This window comes from Aythya ferina (genome assembly GCF_964211825.1).
Source record: "Aythya ferina genome assembly, chromosome: 11".
Taxonomy (NCBI): domain Eukaryota; kingdom Metazoa; phylum Chordata; class Aves; order Anseriformes; family Anatidae; genus Aythya; species Aythya ferina.
The window spans coordinates 7,061,046-7,089,016 of NC_140307.1; the positions used below are offsets into that span (position 1 = coordinate 7,061,046).

Sequence of the window (27,971 nt, forward strand, 5' to 3'; positions counted from 1 at the left end):
TGTCCTTCAAGTTATGGAATTAATTCCACTTGGGCTACCTACCCTGACTAACAATTACAGGCTAATATCACCAACTCCTCGCTGCCTTATCACGTAGCTAACCACCTTGCAGTTTTGAGCTGACTTGTGTCACAACCAACTGCATTTTTTTCTGTACTATATGATGTCATTGTTACTTTGGGGTAGAAGAACAAATGTTCCTGCACCCTAAATAACTGGTATCAATAGGGCTGATTTCTCTTTGCAGGTATCTTAGAACAAGCCTTATAATGCCTGTTATCGATACACAAAAATCAAAATCTTCCTAAAGCAGATTAAATTGTAAATGCCTTGACCAGTCTCCTTCTTGTTAATCAGCATGAAACAAATCTCAGGAAAAATCACTAAATCTTCTTTCTCAAGATTTATTGCAAATTTTGCTTCTAAGTTGCCTATTTATCAATATGCTTCAAAATGGACTCAGAACATCAATCACTACTGTGCAAGTCTACCTGAATTTAAAGCTCCTCTGGTTGTTTAAATAATCTGTACAGCCTGCAGTGTGTTTTCCCCTTCATATGTTCGTGTTAGCTTGCTGGCCACTTTGATGTCAATATTAGCCTCAAGCCAGGGTATATATTCAGGGTATTCCTGGCTTCAGACTAACAGCACTTTGTGAACATAAGGTCAAACATCAGCCGTAGAGGTGTCCAGGGAGGTGAATCCATAAAGTGTGCACATTAACCCCAAACAGGAATGACAGTGGGGTTATGGATCTTGGCAGGAGGATCATGAGGGTCAGAAGCAGAATATGAGGGTTAAGAGAGATCAGATGGAGACAGTCATGTTTATAAAAGGAGTTCTTTTGTGTAGGTGAAGAGAGGGTGTATTAACTTTATTTTCTGTAGATGTCGCTTATCTATGAGCAGCTTCTGTCTCTACAGAGGTTGTCCAAACCTTTTATAGCTCACATGTTCTGCAATCAAAAGTTTGATATTTTGATTGTCACTGAGTGATTATGTCTGGCTCCATTGGACAGACCTAGCTTCATTATCAAATGATAAAATAACATTGATTGGCTCGTGGAGACAACATTTATTGAATTTTAAAAAGAGAGAGAGAGGCAGAGGAAGAAAATAAGAAGGGAGAAAAGAAACCAGCTTTGGCAGAAAGACATTATTGGCGCCAAAGCTTTGTGCAGTGACAAGTGCTAACTAGATTCAGATGATATGTCTGCAAACATGAACATTGCGTGCAGCCCAGTGCTGATTTTGTGGCTGCTGTGAGGGGCGGTGGACCAACGCAGGCACTGTTGTGCTATGCAAGGTAGTTTAGTTTGGGTGGCTTTATTCCAAGGGGGAACCTGATACAAAGCCGGCAAATAGAATATGTAGAAATACCAAAATTTGTGGAAGCAGTGTTTCTATTCCGCTGTGCACCACTCAAGAAGAAAAAAGAAAAAGCACTGGGCAAGTGCATTGACCCAGGAGTTGAAGGGTTCTCAAGCAACTGCTGTGTCTCATTAGAAGCACAAGATGCTTCTGAATACAACATAAATATAAATCCCTCCCCTGCTATCTGCACTCAGTCATTAAGAAGTAACATGCTGAGGAATAGCATCAGTGTTTCCATGCACACTTCAGCTAGTGACTGTGTTCTGAGTTTGTCAGGATCTAACCTGCATGGTTTCTCTTCAGTTACAGCCTAGAAGGTCTTGCTGGAGATGCTGGTGAAAGCAAGAAGCCCTCTGCAAACTTGGAGGCAGCTTCTCTGAGCTCCAAAGACCTCAGACGGAGTCCACTTGCCAGCAACCAGTGTGGGTCCCTGGTCTTGCTCACCGAAGAACTTGAGCAAGGGGAAATCGGAGACTATGATCGCCAGGTAAAGCTGTCCAACTACTATTAGATTGCTAGGAAATTCTACATCACACTTTTAAAAGTCATTTTTCAAAGTGACAGCGAAGGCTTTCACCCTGTATGTGTAATATTATTCAAGTTTTCATTCTTAACACAGAGGCATTTTCACTTTTTTCAAATTTTCTACTTGATTATTTGGGGCAGCGTGGTTGATGGGAGAACTCTTAGAGTGGAGAACAAGAATCTTGCTGGTTTTCTTCCACTGATTGTATGTATAATCATGGGAAAGTTAGTAACTTTTTAGCATAGATATAGTGATATTTTCAATAGCAGGTGTTGTAAGAGTTCAGCACTTAATGCTTATGTAGTCTTTTGTTGTCCTGAAATGCAAGTACCAAGTAGTAATTTATCTGTCAAAGTTTTAAGGTTTATTTTCCTATTTTAAGAGGAAAATGAAGTTGTTTTTTCTTTCATAGACATAACTAGAATGAAAAGGCATATTATTATAAGCAACAGTTAAGCAAAATGTTAATTGCACATGAAGCAAATTTAGTGTGATCTCTGGAGCAGAGGTCTGTGATAGGTATTAAGGACAGATGGGTCAAAGACGTTATGAGAGTCTCTGTTTATTTTTATAAAAGAAGCAATTATGGTCTTAAATACTTTAAATACCCTGGATTTCTGAGCCTGATGCTTCAGCTGTAGGGCTTCCTGGGTACCTGCCAGAATCATTAGCCTGCCAGCCTGTTTACCTCGTAGAGTTACTGCAGTGAGTGACACATCAAGGCAGTAAATGGGTCTTACAAGATCTGACCAGTGACAGCTGGTATGTCAAGGCTCTTATGTCTTCTCTTGCATGGAGGAATGGCATTTTTGGGGAGCACAGTTAAAAATTAGATTTTTTACCATGTTGCTCCACTGAGGAGCTGGAATCACAGTGGTAATTTCCGTGGCCATCAGACAGTTAACAACATCCGCTTTATAATACCTTGCAAGACAAGCAAGAAGCCAGTGTCTCTGTTCCAAATGTAGTTGCCTTCCACTGAAAAGACAAAACAAAATGTTGCATTTCACTTCTGTGATGCTGCTTGCATTTTTTGTTTCCTTGCATTTTTCACCTATTGCCTTATACTGGGATCATTTAAATATTCACTGTTCAAAAGTGTGAATTTTTGTAAACAGGAATTGTTCTGCAGTTGGGATGCTGATGCTGTGCTTGACATATTTGCCCAATGTTCTTATTTTCTGTTCTGCAGATGCATCCAACCTCACAGCCACAAGGATTTAATTTCTGTACTTCATCTGTTTCATCACCACTGACCAAATCTGTGTCTCTAATGTCAATTAGTAAACCAGCGCTGGACAGTGAGTAACACAGTTTTCCCTTATGCTTATCTATTCTGTCATGTGCAATATCTACCTACCTTCCCAAGGCAGAATTTACTAGTACTTGCTCTTTCTCACCTTTATTATGTGAAATACATGTTTTCACTGCAGCATGGAATTGTGGGTGGAAGACCAGAACTTGTTCAGCTTAGTTCCATATTTTTTTATTCACAATATATCCCTGATGTTTCTAATTCCGTTGGCTTTGTTTCTTAGTTAGACTACTGGTGTGAAAAGTACGATTGACTGAGTTTATTGTTAAAACAAAAAGAGTATGTTTGAATTTTGCACCCTTTCAGAATTTCTTCCTTTGATGTTGAGGTAAATTCCATTTGAGATCTTCTATTCCTACTTCGGGATTCGTTTTAAAGTAGATACAGGCCTTGGTCTCCTTGGGGGAGTTTGTTCCTGTTTCTTTTATTTGAGATAAATTTTTTGGGGCAGATGGGTGTAATTTACTGAATCTCATTCCTGAAGAAAATAGCAAAAGTTGATTAGGGGAAAATTTTCAAATTAGTTTAGCCTAATTGAAGCAATAAAAAACACTTAATTTTGCAACTTCATTGAGTTGATTCTTTCAGCTGAAAAAAGTCATTCAAAAGCTGCAGCTGGGTGTGCTTAGGAAGGGCCATGTTACACATGCTTTCATTTTATTAATTGCCAGCCAGAAAATATTGACTTTTTAGATCAGATCTTGTCAGTCAGTGATGATTCCAGAGCTTTTCCTCTTTACTGATGTGCTTCTTTCTTTGAGTTATGAGATACAAGTCTTTTTGCTGTTGCATGCGATTAGGAGCACAGGGCAGCAGCCTGATTGAGGGCTCACCGGTGCCAGTAGGTATGATTAGCACAACCTTGCTTCCTTCACAAAACCAAACCACCACCTTCTTTGTGTGGTTAGTTAGCCAAGCACCTCTCCGTTAAGTCAGCAGATGGCTTTACGTGGTGGTTGGATGCCCTCAGTTTAGTCACTGAGATGCATCCTGGTGCTGTGCTGCTGACGTTAGTGACAAGCTGTTAACTTGAGTGGAGAAATCAGGTGCAAATGGAGTGGAGTGGAGGAACTGCAGGTTCTGCAAAGCTGAACGAGGAAAGGTGCTGCAAGGAAAGGCATTTTGTTCATTTGGGAGGCTTGCTGAAAGAAGCTCACAGAGATTGTGTTTCGTAGGAGACGTTTCTAAATTCTTTGCCATCGTTCTTCGATGATTAATAAGCATGTGCTCTGACGGATGTGGCCCCAGCAACAGTAACCAAAACACTGGCAGATCTGTCCCATGAAAAGACCGGCCCCTGCTCCGTACCGTGGCACGCCCTCTTTCCTCCTGGTGTTGAAGGCCTTCATTATTTTTTTTTTTTTTTAAGCAACCAATTTCTTGGCATTGCATCCAGTTGCTAACCAAACACTGTAAATAACTCGGCTAACTCCCAGAAAACACGCGCCCTGGGGGCTGAGAGCACCCAGCAGGCTGATGCTTTTCTCCCTCTTGCTTGAGAGTTTCCTTCATGCTCTCCAGGGAAGCTATGACAGTGGAGGTTTCACAGAATGGTTGAGGTTGGAAGGGACCTCTGGAGGTCATCTGGTCCAGACTCCTTGCTCAAGCAAGGCCATCTAGAGAAGATCACCCACAAAGCAAGTCCAGGGGTTGCTCGGGCGCATATCCAGAAAATGTGCCTGCACCATTTCCAGGATTTGGGCCACTGTCTTGGAATATGACAAATTACCAGCTTGCCACTCTTTTCTGGCAAGATGACTCACATTAAAAACATCATCAAAGCCTGAGCTGGTGGTAGACAAGTTAGATTATCCCATCCACAAGGACTGTGGAAGAAATAGCAGGGTTAGTCTTCTGCTTTGAGGTCTTCTGCTGTGAGTTTTGGGTGCTGGAGCTAAAAATGACTAATGCTTCTGTGTGTGTTACTGTTTCAGTAGTTAGTTTGCAACACCTCAGGAGGGCCTCATTTTTATAGGAAGATGGTTTCTAAAAATTGCTGCATTTTGAGGTAGTTGAAGTGAGCATCCAAAAGGATTACTCACCTTGAAAATTTAGCTTACAGAGTCTCTTCCCAACTCTGACGCTTTACTAAATTTGGAAGTTTTTTGGTAAATCATTCCTCTTTAGTCACTTTGAAAGAGGAATAGGGTTTCTGGATCGAGTTGTGATCATGAATGCACGCGAAGCAGCTTAGTACCTTATACAAGACGTTCTGGGAGTCTCAACTCTCCTGCATCACCTACCTTTAACATTCGTTTTATTGCAGCAGAACACTTCATAGCTGTGCAATAAATCCTTGATTTCATGGAGATATATTCTAGGAAAACTAAATTATTATTCTAGGAAAACTAAATTATCAATGTTTCTACATTTCACTTACATAAATTTATGGGAGGTAATTAAAAAAAAAAAATCCCTAACCCCTTTAAATATGTCTGGATGAGAAGAAAGCAACGTGTTTTGCACAAAAGCTTTGAAAATTAAATCCAGTCGAGTAAACATATGGAGTGCTTTCTGTTATTGTTCCCATATATTGCTCTAAGTATTGAGGCAGAAGCAGTTTCCAAGACTGAGTTTCTAACCCACACTCCCATCTGATGTCTCAAATGTTCCAGGAGTTGCTGTGGCCATTCACTACTGTTAATTCTTTAGCATTTTATAGAGGGAGGTCACGAGCTGTTGGCTGGAGCGCTCGGAAGACTGCTTTCAGCTTTGGAATAGCAAATTTCCAGTGTGGAGCATTGTTATAAAGCCAGGAACTGCTATAAATAAAACCACTGAAATGGAAGTTGAATTGAGCTGTGCTGGAGGAGGTTGTTCTATTTACAGTAAAGTATTATTGTTCATCTTGACTTTTAGTCTAAATAGACAGTAGACTACAGAAGAAAGAAAGCAGTGTTGCCTAGTCATGTTCTTCAGATGTTGGACACCAGAAGATGTGCTTTGAAAAGCAGTCTAAACAAAATAAATGCATCAAGTCTTTCCAATTAAGAGTTCTTCACTCTAAATGCCTTTCACTAGGTCCAAACCTAGGGTCGCTCTGCTTAACAAAAAAAAAAAAGTATGTACATGAATTGAAAAACTGTGCACATACTTTTACCTAAACTTACTAGGTGATTGGCATTTATGACTGATGGCTGAAAGAAATTTTCAGAGGAGTGAGCTTTGTGTTGGTTGCATTGCATGAAGATTCTTCAGATAATATTTTTATATTTTGATTTCAGTTTTGGGGTACGATATCAGCAATTCAGAAACTTCTTACTGTTTTATTGTTTAAAATTCATTTTCTTTTATTATACAAAAATATCTTATTGTCTGAAAGGATATGCGTTTGTTCAAAGGGAGTAATATTTGCTACTTCTTTCCTTTGGAAGTCTTAAACTGATAAAATCTTTAACTTCTTCTACCTGTTGTGCAAGCAAATTAGTTTATTCATTACATGGAATGGCTTGAAAACGCCTGAATAAAGGTATTTGTAAAGTAAAGTAAAGGTATTTGATGTAGGTGCTTAATGAAGATGCGTACTGCCCCTAGATCAGACCTGTCCAGGAGCAGAGTTTCCCCAGCCCTGTCCCAGTCATCTTTCCCAAGGACACCTCAGCCCTTCCCCTTTGAGGTGATTCACCTGCATGACCAGAAAGCCGATGTCCCCAGAGCACTGGGGTGATGGGTATCCAGCAGCCTGATGTTTGTCAGATCACAGCACAGAAGTTTCCACCTGGGGTTGCATGATGAGGAGGTTTGGGAAGTCCAGTTCTTGGATATCTCCAAGAACTCCATGAGAGGTGTTAAGCAATAACAAATTGCTTAAAAATTTGGGGACTAGTTAGGTCCTACATCTCATTTCAGAGAAACCTGTACTTGTAAAGAATTTTTGCTGCTATGTGAGCACTGCTCTTAAAATAAATTACTTTTAAACAGGAACTGCAGTAAAACTGTTTTTTAATTTGCAAATTTTTTCAGATGAGGCCATAAACAAATAGCAGGAATTCTTGGAAAAGTGCGTAGCAATGGTAGATAACTATAACTTCAGAAATTGACATGAGTAGAAGGCAGAGCAGTAAGATTTAAAAAATAAATAAAAATTGAACTTATTTCTATTATCCTCCCGATAATGGGAGTTTTGATGTCACAGCCTGATTGCAAAATTTGGCACTGTACTTGGTAGACTGCTAGGCAAGGCCTGGACAGGATGCAGAGGGGCTTTTCTCATGTTTAGGCAATTTCTTTAAAACAAGGACTGTGAGTTTAAGTAGAAGGCAGTAGAAAAGATGGTGGGTTTTTTTTGTTTGTTTTTTTGTTTTATGTTGGGGAAGAAAAGAAAGGAAATTTTGGTCTCTTAATTTTAAAGCCGAAAGTTTTGAAGGACACATTACCAAAATGTTGTGTCTTTATTTAAGAGGTAGAAGCAGCAAGAACTTCTACAGGTGGATTAAGTCAATATTTCATATAAAGTATCCTTGCTATACGCAGCAGCTTCGGTGTGTTATTTAACTGCAAAAAGCACCATTAAATAAATGTCTTGAGTTGTTTTAGTTTGATTCCCTGGCAGTTATTGCAGTGAGGCAGATGCCCTTTGTCCAGAGATCCACTAAGTTACTGCTACTTTGTTTGGGAAAATTACTGTTCTCATGTAAATCTTCATTATAAGTTCCTATGAAAATATACCAGCAAAATGTAATGAAAACATTTAGTTATGCATGCAATAAGACCTGCATCCTCTGAGGCCTGCATCCTTCAAACCTGCATCCTCTGGAATTTGCACATTCTTAATTCTTTGTTTCTTGTGCCTTTTCTGAAGCCAGATGCTTTGCAGACATTTCCTTTGCTTTGGTTCTAGTTTGCTTTGGCTGCTTCCTCTCCTTTTTGTTATTAAATACATTTTCAAGCATGCTCTAATGTCTGCTGTTAACCCACTTCTCAGCCCAGGGCCGGACTCGACCATCGAGACGGATCTCCTTCTCCTTCAGCATCTCTCCACTCATTCCTAAGTCTAAAACTCTCTTTTCTATTGGCTCTTCTTCCAGTGATGAGGAGGAGGAGTTGGATAGTAAGTAATCATTTTCTGTGCATTGCAGCCATTATGGGTGGAAACAAAGGGAAATCTGTTTTTCTGCTTCAAACCTTGAACTTTCACCTTGCAAACACCAGTCTAACCTCTCCATTGCATGATGTCTAACAGCAGTATCTTAGTCCTGTAACTGAATGCTAACTAATGGCAGAATAAAAGGATTATAATCCAAAGCGTCTTGTACGTCAGCGCTGTCAAATCTCATCTGGTTAGTTTTGGGTCTGTATCCATTTGGCAAATGTTACTGTCTGCCACTGATTGGCAATATTGTCATAACCTTTGTATAAAAATTAAAGTATTTGTCTTAAGATCATTTCAATGCATTGAGTTAGCAGGAGGGATAGATCTCTACCCTCTGTATGTGAGAGTGAGTATGTTGCTTGGTGGGAGTAGGAAAGGAAGATAGAAAATCTGCTAGTAAATTCTGAAAATCTTAGCTACAACTTCACAGTTTCCCTGCTGAGCAAAAAACAGACATTGCAGCCAAACACCGTAAATTATCAAGGTGTTCATATTTAGGTCCTGATGTTGAAATTGGAATAATTTTGTCAGGAAATAGGCAAGTGCTATATGGTAGCTTTTCTTCCTGCTGTAAACTCCCCTGTTAAAAAGAAACCCCAGTAAGGCAGAACCTTGAATTTGAATTAATCATTTACCCTCCTCCTTTTTTTTTCTTTTTCTTTTTCTTTTTCTTTTTCTTTTTCTTTTTCTTTTTCTTTTTCTTTTTCTTTTTCTTTTTCTTTTTCTTTTTCTTTTTCTTTTTCTTTTTCTTTTTCTTTTTCTTTTTCTTTTTCTTTTTCTTTTTCTTTTTCTTTTTCTTTCTTTCTCTTTTTTTTTTTTTTTTTTTTTTTTTTTTTGTAAGTAGGCATATCAAAAATACTGAAGGTGCTTCCTCTTTCTTAAAAGTGTTTTATTGGACTGCTGAAATAAACTGGAAGATAACTCTCTGCCTGTAGAGATCATTCAGAACAGCCTCGTTAGTTGGTTCAAATACCCCATTTGCAAGGAAACCAGCCCCAATCCCTCGTACCCATACTGGGATGGGGGAAATTCCTTTCCCGTGCAACAGATTTTGGTAACTTCCTGAACTGCAAAATCTCACACCACCAAATACCTGTTGGAGGTAGCTAAATTCTCCTCCTTTCCACTCCCAGCCTTCACTGTGGGTTTGTCCCTTGCTACAAGCCCTCTGCTCTTCCTGGGTGTCATACCACCTGCATCAATATTTAAGGTTCCTCCTCCTTCCCTTTTGCTCTGTCCTTCCTCTGTCCTTCTCTTCTGCCTTAACAAAAGGCACAGTTTGTGATCCCCACAAAATGAGACATGTCACACTCCCACGGCAAAAAGTATTCTAAGCTAAACTTGTTGGGAGATTTATTTTAAGCATCCAAAGAGTTAAGTCATTCCTAATAGGTGAAGGCATTTCTGTTCGTCAGTATTTATCCTTAATGCTCCTTAATGGAGCTGCTGTTACTGATGAGTATTTGAAGTAAAGTCAGATATTGTTTCCAACAAGAATGTTGCTTTCTTTGTTTGTGTTATTCCCTCATACTTGAGGGTACTGTGGTGACTTTATATAAAAGCTGGTTTAGCCACAGCTATTCATAAGACTGCTTTGGCAGTGGGCATTTTTCACGTAGTAATCCCAGACCAATTTATTTATTTGTTCACATCTTCAGGGTTCATTCCTCGTAAGAGGATGAATGTGTTAGCTTGATAGCATCATGTATATAAGACGGATTTCAGATATCTGGACAAGCCAGTATGCATTTTAGAAAATACAAGGTTATTGTTGTGAAGCCTTTGGATTTTTTGTGCCACAGAAGTTTAAGAGCTGCCTATATGAAGGGGTTGCAAACTGGTTTATTTCATTTGCAATATGCTAGTCTTGTTGCTGCACAATGGATTTTGATGAATTATTTTAAGTCCAGCAAATGTGAAATAATTTTGATGGGTGATGCAAGAGATGTTCAGATAAGTACCCCAAAATTTGGCTGCTAACACAGAAGTGTAAGGCATACATAGAGGTCCTGTATTCAAAGGCCAACTAACGTATTTTGTGGGCTGTTAGTTTTAGCATTTCAGTTTTGAACCTGGCCATGACAGGAGATGCTCACCATGAAGGTGAGAAAATTTGTGCTTTTTTATGCTCATCTTCATGGGCTTTATAGCTTGCAGCACAATATTGATTGTATGATGCTAAATTATAACGTAAAATATGAAATCATAAACAGTCTTCCACTGTGGTTTATGTCTGGATACATTTTGCCTACTGTCAAGAATCTCCAATTTCTACGATAAAATACTATTGCAGTAAAAGACATATAGCACATAATTGAAGATCCTGTGCAATGTGCTTTTTGAAGGTGCTGAAAAACAGGCATGAATATTGAATTATTATAGCTCTTGATTCAGTGCTTTGTATTTCTTACGTTAACTGCAAAGAAACAAAAGGTTTGTGGAATACTGAAATCCATTCAAATTGGGTAATCTATTAAAAAAGGAAAGAGTAAGAAGGCTTGACCCATGTAAAAGCAAACCAGAGCTGAAAAAGAGTCACAGGAGGGCTAACCAGGGACAGAAGCTGGGAGCCTGCAAATTACTTGTGTGATCTTAGCAGGCAGTTTGGTAATAAATAAGTACAAAAAAGGAAAGAAAGAGAAAAAAAAAAAGAGGAATATAATCAGGAAATTAAAGTGAAGACTTCATTCAATATATGTTACAATATTACTTAGATGTTTTAGGGATAGATCATTAATTAGATAAAAGGTTTCGCAAGGGAGATATTGAGAGACCTCCAAGCAGGGATTAGGTAATGAGGTATGCCAGTATTTTAGTTTCTTAAAATAAACAAGTGATATTTCTGTCTCAGACTGTGCTGACACAATGAGCAATTAGGAAAATGTGTTTAGGATCATAAGGCATAATACTGTATGCACAGTTTTTCCTAATGTACGTTTGGATACAGGACCACCTTTACATCTGTTGTGAAGTGGCGTTTTCGCATTCAGCCGTAGCTTTGGTATGTTAACAGAATTTGAAGTCAAAGGACTAGTTTTTGTACAATGCATATGCAGAAACAAAGTTGTGCTTCTTGAAGTTCAGTTGTGGCTGTGAACAGTCCTTGTAGTGAAGAGGTTTTTTGTTTGGGTTGTGCTTTGTTGTTTTTGGTTTGTGGGCTTCCTGACAGGCCCAGTTTCTCCAGAGAGACCCTTCTCTCCTCTGGATCACTTTGTCACGATTTTTCAGTATTCTTCAACAGTTCTGGTAAATGATATCAGCTACCTAATCTGCTCCAAATGTGTTAGGCAAGCAGGTTTCTTGTGGTATACAGAGAAATTGTGTCATTGGCAGGGCTTCGGCTGCATGTCGCAAGTCAGACTTTCCTCAAGCAGAGTTTTGTGTGACTGAGCTCTAAGTTGGTAACGTTTCGTGGAAAATGGAATAAGGCTTCCCTTGTTTCCCGTACTCTTTATGAAGCGCTTCAGGATTTTGATGGGAAAATGAACTATAATTTTATCAAGCAGCAGACTTTTATACATGAATCCCGGATGTGCTGCACAATGGGTTCTTTCTAGTGGTGTATAAATAAAAGTATTGTGGCAGAATGATTCGCATTTCTACATATTGTGATTAAATTGGCAGTTCTGTATCAGATACCCTCATTTACTAGCAAAGTTAACAGATGTACATCCTTTGCTTGATAAATGAAGAATGATAAAAATACTAGGTAATCTTTCACCTCAGCATCTAATTTGAGATCACCTAAGGATAAGGGGAACAGACTTTATCCTGAGCACATGAAATCAATTCTAAGCACTCACTTCTGGTAAACATGTCCCTTTCCTCTTTAACTGTCCAAATATGCAAGCTATGTTTTTTAAAACAGTGAGCTAAGGCAGACTGCAGCCTAACATGTCACCTCCCATCCTTCCACTCTTTTCCAGGTGCTCCGGCGTTCGGCGGCCCCGCAGGTTCCTTGGTGCAGAGGTATGGTTTTCTGGGGTTCCCCATCTCTTCTGTTGCTCCAGTTTGGAAAACCAAAAGAATTCCTAGCAAAATCCCAAGTGTCCGGGTTGTGCAAATCTGTCCCCTATGGATATTTTAGATGACACGATATGAAAGTTGTCTGATTTAGGTCTTATCTCCAACAAGACTTTGTGGTTTCTTCATAGATAATAACACATCAGGCTATTTGTTATTCAACCATAGTAGTTAACCCAGATTTATATTTTACGCTGGAAATAGTTGTTCCCGATTTTGGTCAAGTCTGTCTGTGTTACGTTAATAATCATGCTTTTGTACCTCTCATTAAAGGACGTATGCGTGTCTGTCCCTTTTGTCTGCTCCCAGCCTGAAATAGGCTGGGTGCTGATGATTAAATGCCGAGACTGACTGTATGTGCCCAATGGGATAGACTGCCCCTCTAAATAGGCTCATGCTGCAAGCAGCTTACTCGTTATTTGGCCATTGGAGCAGCAGAGGGTGCTGTGGTATGGCTTGAGGATGGAGATTACTTAAAAACAGATAAAAGGCTTCCTTGATTGGCATTTTGCCTTTTTTGCCTTTACTTTGCAATCTCTGGTGTAACACTATAAAGCAATCCATGACCCTCTAGGATAATACATGCATTTGTCCTTTAAAAAAACATCTATCCACTTAATATATTATTTGGGAGGAAAAATTAAAAATAAAACCCAACCTTTTTCTTTTTCGATTTTAGCATATCTGAAGAGAGCAGCAGTGTCCCCTCTGGTAAAAGTGCAACAAAAGTCAGTCGTACCTTCAGCTACCTCAAGAATAAAATGTCCAGCAGCAAGAAAAGCAAAGTAAGTGCTTTTTTTTTTTTTTTTTTTTTTAAATTTTTACAGCCATGAAATACCTATGGGTATCTGAGATTAATTTTGTATTTCAGTGTGTTTCCATAGGGTGGTAGTTATGTCTTTGCCTGACTTTCTTTTTCCTGTTGCAAGGGGAGGATTTTCTGTGTGGTCGTAGAGAAGAGCAACATGGGAAATGTCAGCAGCCCCAAATTAAAATGCATCCAAGGCGAGGTTTCCTGTGCAATGTTTTTGCCTCTTTTCCCCACTGAATTGTGCTTCATTTATTATAGAGAATAGATTGTGCTCTGGCATGAGTTATGGTTTTGCAGTGACTGATGGGTCTAATTTTTGCAGAGCCTGAGAGGTGTTTAATAAAATGAGGACAGGAGCTGTAAGAAAGGACTGGCTGCCGAAGCTTGTATTGTCTTTCCCTTTTATTTCTACCTTTGCCACAAAGTTCCTGTGCACTGCTGGAGAAGTTGCTCAGACAGTGACCTTGAGAGATGGCCAATATTTATATTTTCTCCCTTTTCTGGAGGAAGTCCTTGAAACCCTAGGGTTGAATTTTCTGAAGGTTAAGTGCTTTCTCAGCGCAGCTGAATTTCCTGGGAACAGAACTGGCTATAGAAATAATTACATTAATGGTAAATACTTTGCTAAAACAGGCTGTTTTTCCCTTAGATTGTCTCCTAAAGATGAATGGTTGTTTTGTTTGGTTTTTTTTTTGCTTGGTTGGATTTTTTTACTTGAATCTCAGCGCTGTTTACCATGTCTGACAGACAGAAGATAACACCATCTCACCTCACAGAATGCAACGTATATTATGCAGTTAACTGATGTGTAGTTACTGTGTTGGTAAGTGCTATTGGAGGGCCTCTGAGACATTAACTACATCTGATGAGAGTTTCAATAGCAAACAGGAAGCAAGGCACAATGCATGGTGCCTGTCACACAGTTAGGATTGGATGAAGTGTGTGTAGAGGGGAGGTGTCACACTATCTGCACAAGCAAACTCCATTTTGCCATTTCCCATCTGATCTTTCAGCCAGAGTGTTCCTGTAACGTAGGGGGGGTTGTGTAGTGTAGAGGCAAGATGCTAATTTTGGTAGATATTTTTAGAAGATTGCATCACATTTGCAATGAGTTATCAGCTGTAATGAGGTCAGTGATCCTAATGCACAGTTCCTCTTTATGGATCTGTCTTAAAAGACACAAACTGCAGCTGCAGGCAGTTCTGAGCTACTGCTGAAGAGTTTTAAAACAATGCTGTTCTCTGCTGTGAAGTACAATATCCAAAAAAGTGTTTGCACAAAGACCTCTATGCAAAGAAACCTCTATGCAAACCACTAGCGAGAAGTTGTGGGGCACATTGCACAGACTGTGCACAGGACTGGAAATTCATTCACTGCTTCTTGCAGTTTGGGTGCACAATCTCTAAGGCAAGAACTGGACATAAATAACAGATTTTGTTGGGACGGGTGAGAAAATACACCAGATACTTGCTTGCTCTGCCTTTCTTAAGTAGATGCGGTCCATTTATTTCACCCATTTCATGATTGTGTTTGAAACCGTTGATAAAACAAGAATCGTTCCAAAATCTCAACCATCATACATACATTAAAAATCGTAATACATAGCAGTTCTGTTATTTTTGTTAGCTAGAAAAACATAATGTCATTCAAATTACAATTTCTTGTCTGCTCCTGGTGGAATGGTTGCATTACACACACTTTTGGGCTTCAGCTGTACATTTGAATAATTCAACCTAAAAATTCTTGGGAACACTGAATTCTCAGAAGCTTTGAGGCTGGTTAAAAACTGTAAGAGTTAAAAAGAAAAACAGCAAACCTTGAAAGAGGAAGTTGGACAGGAAGAGTTGGTTTCTGCTGCTGTCTGGGCTGTCAGGAGAGAGAGAGAGAGGCAGGCAGGCAGGCTTCAAGTTCTTTCCAACTAGGTTTTGCTTTTCTCCAAACCTGGCTTCAGAAATGTATAGTTTTCTAAGATTAACTGTAAAAATAAGGCACTTTTGAGAATACTAATGGCAGTGGCTCTTCTTGAAAATGAGTTTTGGAAAAGTTCTGTTTAAAAAAAAAGGAAAAGAGGATGTTTGGAGTATTAACTGTAGTGAGGATACTGGTATAAGCTTGTTTGTATTTACCCATCCACTTCATGTTATTTAGGGATTAGTCAGTGAATCTTGCAATCAGCAGCATGCGCTGCCTCACGTTTGTAAAGTCTATAACACTCTATATCCCTGTCTGTTAGAAAAGCATACTCGTTTTATTCATTTGGGTAGAGTTTCTGGGAAATGACGACATAAAAATTAGCGTGAGTAATGTCCCTTCTCCTTAACTTGCGTGGTTATTGGGCAGCGTTGTTCCACCAGCAGTTTTAGTTCGTGGTAGGAGTTTTGAGTGTTCAAAGGGCTAGAAGAAGGGGACCGCTGCTGACCCACAGAGCAGGAGGAGTGCAGGTATATGAAGCCCTTCTCTCCAGGGAATCATCTGCCGCAATTTGTGGACTGAAGTACTACGTAGCAACAGTGAGGTTTGTTCAAATTTACTTTTTGTATATCCCAAACATCACAGGGGGGTTGTTTAACCAATCTTTCTGCCTTTTAAAGGCGTGGATCCAAATGGATTTATATCTTCGACGGTATTAATCCCATCCTTTCCTGCCCGTACTTTCATTTGATTTTATTTTTAACAGTGGGAGCTAGGGCAGGGCAGGACGAAAGCAGCAGCAAAGTAGCTAATATCATCTTGGAGGAAGTTAGCGGCACTCGTCCCGCCCGCCCTCCTCCCCCTTTTGCTCAACTCCTCGCCGGCTGCCGTCCCCGGCGCCAGGGCTCTGGGCTGCCACCATGGGCTAGCTTTGCTCAAGAGCAGCTCTCCTGCCCCGGGGGAAGGATGTCAATAAAATGGAATCGATTTTCTGAAGTTCCCCAAATAACAGTGAAGCTGGTAGGACTTAAGCACTGGGAGGTAAGAGCTTCGTGGTTATTTTGCAGCAGGGCAGGCTGCTGCAGCACATAGGCTGTTATTTCGGGCTGTAAAACCAAGTTTCTTTACCCGGATTGTCTGTCGGTGCATGTCGATGCAGCATTGCAATGTCCACCTCTGATAACACCATTAAGTGGTGCTTTAAATCATTCTGGCAGCTCTGATAGAGCAGGACAATGTTTTTATTTTTACAGTCCTTTTAAAAAATGAGTTCCAGTAACTGTCACAGCCAAGAAATAAATAAATAAAATCTCGTTCTGAGACACTGTTTCAGTGTTGTCGCTAGCATCCACTGCATGAAGCTCACTGCTTGCTCCTTGAAGGTGGTGCAGCGTTTCCTGTTTCTCACTGGGCAGTTTAGCTTTAACTGAAATGCTTTTTACAGTGATTTTTTTTTTGATGAAACGATATTATTCCAGACTGCAGAATTGCTGGGCTTTGCAGTAAGCATTGGGTACAGCTGAAGCATAGCGTGATGAATCTTCTTTCAGCATGGTGTTTGCAAGATCTGCCTGGAGCAGTGGGTGATATTCTGTCCTGGGGCTTCACAAGTGCTGGCAATGGAGTTGGTTCGGTGCTGTCCCCAAGAGTTTTAGTTCATGAATTGGGCTGGACCTGGTTAAAGGTGGCCAGGTCGACAAAAAAGGAGTGGGGCTGGGCAGGTTTGTACGGGATGACAGTGATGGCTCCAGGAGGCAGACATGTGCTGCAGAGCAAGCTCTTCTTCGCAGGTTTTCTGCTGCAGGCAGTATTATTTCATCCCAGAATGCTCTTATTTTTGTTTATTTGCAGGATGAAATAGCATTTGGGGTCGGTAAAGAGAACTCGTGTCTGTGAGGCTTCGCAGGGAGAGACTGATGCTGACATTTTGCCTTGGGTCTGCTGGGAGAGGGGAGACTTCAGGCTGGGTTACTAATTATGTGAGCCTGTCATCAAAGGCACGAAAGTTTCTCTCCTGGTGGCTGCTGAGCTCAATAACTCTTTTAACTGCTTCATGGCAGTTGCTCACACAGGCTGCTCTGCGGCTCTGAAATTTAGGTTCCTCCTGTGACAGTATTTAGCAAAGAGCATGTGGTGTATAAATAACAGAAGTCAAAGATAAGCGCACAGGAGCCCTTGCCAGTTCATGGTTAAGCTTCTCTTTCAGATGCTGTGAAATCTTCAGTAATAGTTAAAATACAGACTGGGAGATGAATAGCATGATGAGTGCTTTGTAGGGTGGTATATAGAAAAACATGGAGTCACTGTAATTCAAATTTGGAGATTTTCTGTGGAGTTTCCTTTAAAAATTATACAGTAAGCCGTGTTTGGGAGACCTCCAAATCCATGAAATGCCACAGGAGACCTTTTTAAAAAATTTTAGTAGCTAGCAAGTTTCTGTCTCAGGTAGGGATAGAAAGATAGGAAAAACTACTGAAAATCAGAGAAGTTGGCTGTGCTTGACATGTTTCCAAAGACAGCTGAGCAGCTCAGAGGTGGAACTGTGGCTTCCGGAGGACAAGCTGATGTTTTCTGATGTTGCTGTTGTTCCTCAGTCTCTTTGTGATGCCATATTTCGAGGGTTTGTGAAAGATCATTTCCCCAAAAAGTATACTGGCTTCATGTATTCTCTTGGGGTGCCATGAAGCTGTTGAAGGTGTCAGAAGGAAAAAGGAGGTGGGAATAATCCAGCAGTGGTGCTGTACCAGCGCCTTAGGAGGGCTTGCTTTCTCCATTGCTCATGCAGTTGCAAAGCACAAGACTTGTGATTGGCTTTAAAAATTAATCATGTTGCAAGTTCGATACACATTATATGTGGTGTTTTGTGCTTAAAAATCATTGAAATCATTGAAAGTGCTGAAGAGATCATTTAGAGCCTGGATGAAAAAAAAAAAGAACTAAGTCATTAAACCAAGCAAATGGCAGAAGTCAAAGTTGGAAGAAAATAGCTGCCTTCAGAGCAGGCTTGGTTTCATCTCCGCTGGCAAGACACCCGTGCAGAGGGCCCTGAGAGTCACTGCTGTATTAATCCTCTTCCATGGGAGCCTTTAGCTGGTACTTTTAATCAAGAGCTATGCAGACACATGGCCATTGTTACGGTGTGCACCGATCGATATCGTCATAGCGCTGAGGGCAAACACTGAAGAATTTGTAACTAGAGAATAGACCTCTGCACAGTGACGAGGCATTCGTTCATTTTCTCTTGGCAGGAAAAGGAGAAAGATAAAGAGAAGACTAAAGAGAAAGACAAAGATTCCAAGGAGAAGGAAAAAGATAAGAAGCTGTTAAATGGACATCTCTTCACTGCAACCTCCGTTGTAGCCCAAGCAACCTGTTACCACTGTATGAAACCTTTCAATAAGGATTCGTACTACTGTGCAAGTAAGTCTTGTCTTCTCTCCTCCCCCCCCCTTTTGTTTTTTGTTATATCTGATGTGGGAAATGTGAACTCGGTGCCATATCGTTCTCACGCTTTTAAACACTGGTGACGTGGGGCAGGAGGGAGGCTTTGGAGCTGGTGATTCATGCCATGATGGGGTGCCTTGTGGAGCTGAACTGAAGTGAGTCATGGGTGCATGGAGCTGGCCTGCAGCCTCCTGCCTAGCCCGTGCTTGGACAGTGTGGCATCCCGCGGGGGTTTCTGCCTCTGCTTGTCGAGATGGATCAGTCAGATGGAGGACTTGGGTCATTTCAGCTGCCTGGTATGGTTTGAGGCTGAGGTGCTTCATTAAAATTCGTATGGGACAGAGAAAGCCACCTTGGATCGTGGCTTTTATTGCCAGTGGATGTCCCACACACCTCTGGTATTTTGCTTTATATACTTTAGTTATCTGAAATATGACTTCAGTGAGCCCTCAGCAAAAACGTAATATGAAAAGGAAACGCTAGCCCTTTCTTCCTTTATATAAGCTGTTGTGTCACAGACCGAGGGGCAGCTACCTGTATACGTGTGAAGCACATGTAAGACAATGCAGGCCGTACAGAAACCACAAAGTGGGGTTTCTATGAGGTTGGTAATTTTGTTCTCATTTCTCATCCGACAGTTTCGCATGCCTGTAACTCGATAAGGTCAGCAGCGTTTATGTGGTCATGACCAGAATGGTGGCTGGTTTATGCTGCAACCCAAAATTTTAGAACACATAGATAAAATGTCCTGTTCTCAGTGCAGCTCAGGACTCTATTCTTCACTGTTAGTAATGTATTTTCTCCTCTAGCTTAGAGGCAAGGCAAAGCGAGTACAGGAATGGCTCTCAGGCTGGGGCAGGAGGCTCTGCCTCTCTTCAGGCTGGTGGTTGACCAGTGCATGAAACATCTCAAGTGAGGGGGGGCAGGAGCAGATAGCTGAATCCCCAGAGGCAATTCAGAGTTTCCTGAAAGAGAAGAGATTTCATTGAACTTGTTTGCATGAGCCATGCTCTGTGTCAGCCTGATGGGAAATGGAAAGCATCAACAATTACAGGCTTTCAAATGCATCCTCTCCCTTTCCCTACTCTACTTTCTTAACACCCTTTTAAGCTACTTAGAAAATAATCACAATTTAAATTTGTATGTCCTGGCAGGTTAAAATAATCCAACAATGTCATGTAGTAGCACAAGCTATAGTAGCACAAGTTTTAGTAGAAATATTCTTTGTTTCTTTTCAAGGTAAAATGGAAAGTGATTTTATTTTTTCTGCATTGTCCAGAAAAATGAATGTTACAAAGGAAGCCTGATTTGAGCCCAGACTGTTGTTGCACTCACGTCTGAGTGTGGTCTGTACTCACATCACATCTTAAAATAGGATACTTAATGCCTAGAAAATAACTGATAGACAGCCACAGACATTCTGTTGTTCCTGTGCTATTGTAGTCTACTTTTTTTCCACAGAAGTGGCAGTGCTTTACTGCTACCATCACTGTGTCTCACCTGTCGATGACTTTCTCTGAAAGCTTTTCAAAGGATTGGCTCATTTTAAGTCAATGTCTGAACCTTTCAGTGGCACACCCGCTTCCTAAAACAACTAGCCAATGCTGAAAGATTTAGCATACTTGAAAAGAAATGGGCAAGCAAAAAAATGTTTTTAATGAGCCTGTTCTTTCATTATTTTTTGTGATCAGTGATGCAGAAAAGAAGCTTTTTGTTTTTAAATTATTAATATTAATGATATGGAGGAGCTAGAGGAACTTCTTGCTTTCTGAAGGGCTGAATTAGTCGGAGGAATAAAGTCCCTGAAAATAGATTTTTGATCTAAAGCATGCCACGATAACTGCAAAATTCTTTATTGGTAAATAGCATATATTCAGGTTTTCAAGGCTTGAGTTTGAATTGTAAGGGTTCTGAATTGTCTCACTGCCTCTCTTCATGTGATTTCAGTGTCAGACACCAGAAGTGTGTTCTGCCTCTCTTCCTTGTTTGATCTGAAAAATGATACTGCTTGTGGGGTTTTGCAAGAGTATGCAGGTTTCTTTCTGTCTCTCTCTCATGCTCAGGAAGTTGTGGGACATTGATAGAATAGCAACGCCCTATGGCCTTACTCTTTCCTCTCACAAAATATCAGAAGAATTACTGGCTTTTATGAAATAGGCACAAATTTAAGAAACGTTAGGAACGTGAGAATAATTTATCAGTCTGAGCAGGGACATTTTTTCCTTTCATTTCGTATTTCTTTTAGAAATAATTCTGAACTGTACACTTGCAATGTAATTTACACTTTAACACAGTTCATGAATTGTATTTTGTGTTTTTGTGAATGAATAGAAATAACAGGTTTTCTCTAAATTCCTGAAACTGATTTGAATTGGAGTTGTGATCTTTCATCAGTCAGAAGAGTTAATGCTTGAAACCCAGTTATCATTTATGTATTATGAAAAACAGTGGTTTTGTTTGTGGGTTTTTTGTTGTTGGTTTTTTTTGAAAACTTAGATACCCAGAAACATGCTGGAGACTCTCACGAAAAGGTGGCAGACTCTCATGAAAAAGAGATGCAACATTTGCTCAGTGCAGCAAAAAAAATGGCATTAAAGCCTGGTGCTCATTGCACTGGTGAATGTTGTGGTTTCAGCCCCAAGCAGTGACTTCAGGCTAGCTTAGCAGGAAGTCCCTACCTCACTGATGCTGTCACCTGGCAGATGCTCCTCTTGCCTTTTTCTGATAATCCTGTAGTACAGCAGCACTCGGTTCCTGCTCAGTAGATCTCGGTTGTGATATGTCTGGGTTTGTGTAAAATTATTTTCCTGTCCTTGTGCTGCCTTCTGAATCCCATAGTCCTAGCCTTGATAAGAACAATATTTGTATTTGAAGAGAAAATGCTGGCACTGCAGTTGGTTTCTGTTCTGTCTCCTACTTCTGCTTTCTCCCTTACTTTTATTGCAGAGGCATTACTCCCATCTTTTTCCTTTTTTTTCTCTTTTATTTTGTTTTAAGATCTGCTAGGACCTGGCAATGCTACCTTGCAATGATTTTTAAACAGAATTTCCTATTAATTCCATGAGGAAATCTTGTTAAGAAACAAAGGGCTAATTATCCTGGAAAGCAGCCTGTCTGCCAGTATCTGTAGCTACTCATAATCTACACAGATTGTGTAGAAAGTTGTAATTTTCAATTGTGCTAGATAACAGTTCAGAATACAAACTGCAAAAGCTGACATGGTTTATGTGTTTTTTCTTTGATTTTTGTTTAATGTTTTTTTTTTTTTTTTTTTTTTTTTAACTTTTGACAGACTGCAATGCAATTGTTCACAAAGGCTGTAAGGAAAGTTTTGCTTCTTGTGCAAAAGTGAAAATGAAGGTAAGAGATATCATCTACTTTACTACATTTAAAAAAAAAAAAAAAAGTTTAAGCAATTTAGAATACATCTTCTAAAAGCACATCCAAAAGCTTTCATCTTGTTGAAATGCCCTGTGCAATAGTGAATAATTTCTCTAAGCTCTCCTATAATTCTTGATACAAAGGCAGTTGGTAGATTAATTTTGTTGTCCCTCTTGGAGACCTGAAAAATAAATGTATTATAGGCTGGTTTTCTTAATGTGTTCTGTGTTTGGATGGCATCAGAATGACATATAATGCTCTGGGACTCTGAATACTCCAGGTCAGCACCACAGGCTGTTTGTAGGGTGCAGATGCCCTGCGTCATTCCCTCTGGGACAAAGGGACCTTTGGGTGTGATGGTCTGTCCTGTGCTCTGGGTGGTCTGCAATGAGGAGCAAGGACAGCACACCACAGAGAGAGCAGCAGGCTCTGGGAAGAAGTAATGCACAGAGAAACTGTGAGGGTGTCCAAAACTTGAGATGAGATATTCCCAGAGCAAATACCACCCTTCGTGTGCATGTTTAAAGCCTATAAGCATATGATTAAAATAATAAAAAAAAACAACACATCGCTGTCAAAATTCAGGGGTGCCCTGCACTCGTAAATGCAGTATCTCTTAGTTTTTGAATGCTACATCCTGTAATGTGGCATCATGTGTATATATAATGCATAATGACATTTATTAAATATGTATGCTGTTTGTATGAGTAATATACAGAATTTGGACTTGTTCCAAATGTAAGGAGCTTCTTCTGAGGTATGGTTCTCCAAGCTAATTCATACATTTATGAAGAAAGTAAGAAAATCTCCTGCATGATTTTAGTTGTTCTCTTCAGTAGTCAGCCCTTCTCTTTCTTTTTACTCTTTACTGCACATTTCTCCATATGCTATTTTCTGATTGCAACCACTGTTGCTGCTGAGGGTCACGCTGCTATATGGAGAGGAGAAGTAATCTGTTCTGAGGGATTCAGAAAAAAACAAAGATTTTTAATTGTTGGTATGTTGCACAGCCCAACGGGAGAAGGGAGGAAAAATTACAGTGAATTTCCTTTTTCTTTCAGCCACAAAAAGGAATGTTGCAGGCACATGATACCTCTTCATTACCCACAGTAACCATGAGAAACAAAAGTAAGAAAACTTCCTTTACCTCTGTTTTGTTGATGGTCTCTATCTGCTGTTCTCAACTGTTGTAACCAACTAATACTTATATTATGAAAGATAAGCATTTAAAAAAGCAGGTTTGAGAGCATTTTCTCTGCATGGTGAGCAATGTTTGGGATGTCAGAAGTTGTGCTAAAGCTGCACAGATGGTTTATCTGCTTTCTGCAGTGGCCCTATAAATTTAAGCAAATGTAAAGTCATGTCAAATTTGGAATAGCTGCCTGGCTGCTCTAGCTTTCTGATGGCCTACAGCTGAACACTCTGCAAAACCCAGAAGATACAGCCTATGTTCACGTGTCTGGCAGAAAAAGAATAGGAGTATTGTATTAACAGAAGCTATTAAGCTTAAAAGTTGAGAGGATGTTTGTTTAAAAAATACATTTTTAATCAAATAGTCTTATGCTTTGAGGAAGTAAAAATAGAAAGTTTAATTTTGAATGGGAGCGATGCTGACAAAATGTTTGTGGCTGTGCTGAGATGTATGCTGTGCTGCAGAGCTACCCAAAGCAATGGATGGCAAGGAATAGGAATGAAATAGTCCACATAGGTTTAGTAGCATCCTGATTAGATAAACTTGTTTAGGGGTAGCTTGTAGATCACTATATGGAACCACGCTGTGTGATACAGGCATACACACTGTGGTTTTTGTCATGAAGTTCAGAAGTATTGCTCCAGAAACCAGAAATATATTTGAAGATGGGAAAATCTGAAATTAAGATGGAAAGGTTAGTCAAAGTGATGGTGTGAGATAAGGATTAGTGGTTCTCTGTGGCATGTGCAGGTGGAAAAAACAATCTTAAATGGAAGCAGGAAGATGGATGTAACTGTAGGATCTCCTTGCCTACAGAAATTTGAAAAAAACAGCTCAGTAGATTGCTTCATGTGATCATTTATTGAAAAAAATTAAATTTGGTTTCCAAAGTGTATGTTTCTGGACTTGCAGATTCCACTCTGCTCTTTTAGGTACAGTGCAGTCAGTTCAGCAAAGGCATCAATGTTCTTTCCTGCCTAAAACACAGCAGTGCTTAATTTGCTAAGAGCTCAGTCTCTGCTTTTCTGCGTAGTAACACTGTTGGACTTTGAAAATACCACAGGAAAAGATAACAGTTAACGAATTCACTTTGGCTGTCTTTCTACACAGCAAAACTGAAACTTAAACATATTGGGTCTAAAGAGGGTAAAGTTTTCCAGATAGCTCTGATCACTCATGCTGCATTTAATAACATACATGATGTCTGAATTTTGTTTAAAAGTATTTGATGAACCAATTGTCACATTTTATATTTGAGGCAAATTCCAGAGTGCATAGGGACTTTGCTTTGACCAAGTCCTGCCTTAACATACCACAAGAGTGGTTAGGGAGAGGCAGAAAGCTCAGGCTTCCCTGCAGTTAGGGCTGTATCTAACAGCCACTGATCTCCCAACAACAACTCTAGAGAGAAACGGAAGTGAATTTTAAAGCCTGGTTTCATTAAGTCATCGTTGTTGCAGCTAACAATGCAGTCGCATGAGCTGACTTTTCTCTGACACTTCCCTTGCAGGTTCACAACCTAAGGAGCGCCCTCGTTCAGCAATACTTGCTCCTGACGAAAACACCGTCACCTCGATATTCAATAACAGGAGATCCCAACAGACTACAGCTCTTTCAAAAAGTGTCTCAATACAGAACATTGCAGGGTAAGGTTTCCGCCTGTGCACGTGAGTACTTGGGGATTATCTGATGCTGTAAGCGTGGAGAAATTCAGATCTCATTAAAATAAATTTGTGATCTGTGTTAAAGGTGCAAAAGAGGATCACAAAACCAGAAATGCCCGTATTATGTATGATACCATCAGCTGTCTTCTGCACAATCAGATTATCTGTGTTAGGTTTAGTTGTGGCATGAGCTCAGAGGCATCTGACTTGGCCTGGTTATATCCAAGGTCACTTCAGAGAGATGCTCTGGGATCCAGGAAGAAATTCTTGCCTTGGGCTTGGTACTGTGTGAGCACACATTTTCGCAGCTCAAGTATAACATTAACTTTTGTGTGTATAATGATAGGGTGGATGCACAGAGCTGCAGTCTTCATGGCAATTTAGGAATGCATTATACATAATTAATTACAAAAACAGAAGTAAATTACATTTATGGCTCCCATACTACCTGCATATTGAACAATTGTACAAACAGAGCTATTGCATGGACTGGGATTTTCTGATCTTGCTCAGAGCAACAAGTAGTAAAGACTCTTGGATAGCCTTTTGTATTACATTTTTGCACTGTCTGTTCCAGCTTTCTGAGTCCTGATGTGTAGCTGTTAGGAAATAATTAATACAAATACATTTCTGTACCTAACTTTGCAAGACTTGCTTTGGTTTTCAGCTTGTGTTTAAAAATGCATTCCTCTGTGTACTTGAAAAGCCATGTGGCTGACTTTTTGAAATCATAAACAATGTTTTGTGTTCTGTTCTTCTGCAGAGTTGGGAATGACGACAGCTTAATACACACTTGGAAATTTCTGTCGCAGTCAACAGACTCTTTACATAAAATCAGCCGGGTGAATGAATCCATGGAATCACTAGTTGATGAAGGTAAAGCATCCCCATGGTATTTATAGCAGCAGAAAGGTCTCGGTGCTGCTTTCCAGAAATAGAAAACCTATGTTGTCATTTCAGCACAAGTTTTTCTCTTTAATGGACAATTACAGTGCATTTACTGTAACGTTAGAATATTAGAATGATAAACTAAAACAAGGCCCCACATTGTAATTTCTTCAGCATGTTGAACTGTGGGAAAACATTAAGAAGGTTTCAGTTACTGTTGAGTTACTTGGAATTTAGCTTGAGGATAAACATTTCCTCTTTTGTTTTACTCCTCTGGCCTGTTCATACAGCCACATATTTTACAGTCTTTACCTTTTTCATGCTGATATATATGTTGTTTTTTTTTTGTTTCCCTCCCCAGGGTGGGGAGGGAAAAATGCTATTGCTTAGTTTTGTGGTTTTAAAAGTGAAATCATTTAAATTAATTTCTTAACTTTATTTTTATACATGAGGCTTTCTAGGATATAATCAGTATTCTTACATCTTAGCCAATATTTATCTGAAAAAACAGAATTATATTAATTTAATAAGGGCTAAACAAGATCATGCTGGTGGAGACAGAGAAAATTTCCCATTGCTCCATAATTGAGCAGTCTTTCTTAAAGAGGTGGATGGATGCAGTAGTTTGCAGATCTACTTGCATCAGTTCTAGCTTTCTAAGCATGACAACACAGCCTTTACATAACTCTAAGTTCTCTCGATTTATTGATGTAAATGAAGGAAGACAAATTACACGTTGTATGTTAAATAATCCCTTCTCTTTTATCAGAGCTAGAATTTGGTCTGCATGAAAACTGTGAATTAGCAAATAGCTTTTAAAAGAGCTTTTCATAATCTAGTCCTTATGTGGTATAATTTCATATTACCATTTCTGTATTAGTGAAGGAGAAAGTGTATAATGTCTGTGGTATAACAGAGACAGCCTAAACGTAAATAAACAAACGGGAATCAAACAATTGGGGTAAGTTACCCACATCTTTCTGACATTTACATTGCTTTGTGAAGGTGCAGACATGAATGAAGGACAGCTGATGGGAGACCTGGAACTAGATTCCAAGCTGTTGGAGGCAGAGTCCTGGAGCCAAGTAGTGGACAGCAAGTTCCTACAGCAGCAAAACAAAGATGTTGTCAAACGGCAAGATGTCATTTATGGTGAGGCATACATGGATGTTCATTTTTCATTCATTTTAGATGGTTTCTTAATATACTTATGCACATGTGTTTGGGAAACGTCAAGTCAGTGACTAAGAACATAGACTTTGATTGCTTTGTGGCCAAGATTTAATTCCCGAAGTTCTTAGAAACTGTGTGTTCTGTGAAAACTTTGTCTTTCTGCCTTTTGCTTACCTGGAATCCATCAAAAATAAATAAAAATAGAAATCGCTTCTTCCCATTTGGCTCAGTTACAGCACAGCAGCTAGATAGCAAGTCGTCACCTCCCTGATTCAAGAGCCATCCTGCATGACAGAAATGAATTATGTTGAGGCTGGCAGAGAATTACCTGACATTAAATTTTCTGATGCCACTTAGAGAAGTCCAGTTAGCTCACTTGGAAGAGCTTTCTAGTGACAGCTTTTCCTTGTACTTTACACCCAAGTGTTCTGCTGTGACCTTGTTTTTGACCTTGTTCTCATCTTATGCAGAGCTAATGCAGACAGAAATGCATCATGTTCGCACCCTGAAGATTATGAACGATGTATACAGTGCAGGGATGTTGAAAGAACTGCAGTATGATCAGCAAATTGTGGACAAGATCTTTCCCTGTCTGGAAAACTTGCTGCATATCCACAGTCACTTCTTCCAGCGGATTCTGGAAAGGAAGAAGGAGTCATTGGCAGACAAAAGTGAAAAGAACTTTGTTATCAAGAGGATAGGTGACATCCTGGTGAATCAAGTAAGCTGTGGAAAATAACTTGCATTTCTTAGAGCATAGCTGGAAACCAAGCACTCCTGTCTTCTTGCTCCTCCTCTTCTACTTGTTAGACAATCACAGCTGATGTCTCTTTGCACTTCACACACATGAAATCTCTGCTGATTTTTTAAGCATTTTTTGCTATTTGAGATGAAGGTGTAGTTATGAAAATTTATTTTGTTTATTTTATGGGAGAGAGTAGCATTCCATAACAGGCTTAAAATGGTTTGACTCATAGCTGAAAGGTGGGCAGTAGACCACAGTGAAATGTGCACAGTGTGTTTCTTGGCTGAGTTACTGACCTGATGTTTAACTTTGGGTAGGTCCTTTTACTTTTCTTTATCTGTGTTTTCTCCTTTCCTCTTTTTACCTACCTTGCCCTCATTTGGTTTTTAAGCCCTGTTGAGGTAGAATCCCAGATTGTGTGTTAAGTGTGAAT

General features: G+C 39.8%; 1 protein-coding gene across 11 annotated transcripts in view; it reads left to right on the top strand.

The window, feature by feature from the left end:
• Nucleotides 1–27,971, top strand: part of AKAP13 (A-kinase anchoring protein 13) — a 217,359-nt gene that overhangs the window by 169,573 nt on the left and 19,815 nt on the right. For all 11 annotated transcript variants that reach the window (XM_084532068.1, XM_084532064.1, XM_084532070.1 and 8 more), the window contains 11 exons: nt 1,677–1,860; nt 3,092–3,200; nt 12,233–12,275; nt 13,009–13,114; nt 18,300–18,471; nt 21,788–21,855; nt 22,938–23,004; nt 24,579–24,714; nt 25,496–25,608; nt 26,626–26,772; nt 27,264–27,514. In XM_084532068.1, the coding sequence (XP_084388194.1) occupies nt 1,677–1,860; nt 3,092–3,200; nt 12,233–12,275; nt 13,009–13,114; nt 18,300–18,471; nt 21,788–21,855; nt 22,938–23,004; nt 24,579–24,714; nt 25,496–25,608; nt 26,626–26,772; nt 27,264–27,514 (1,396 nt within the window). The remainder of the gene's footprint in view (nt 1–1,676; nt 1,861–3,091; nt 3,201–12,232; nt 12,276–13,008; nt 13,115–18,299; nt 18,472–21,787; nt 21,856–22,937; nt 23,005–24,578; nt 24,715–25,495; nt 25,609–26,625; nt 26,773–27,263; nt 27,515–27,971) is intronic.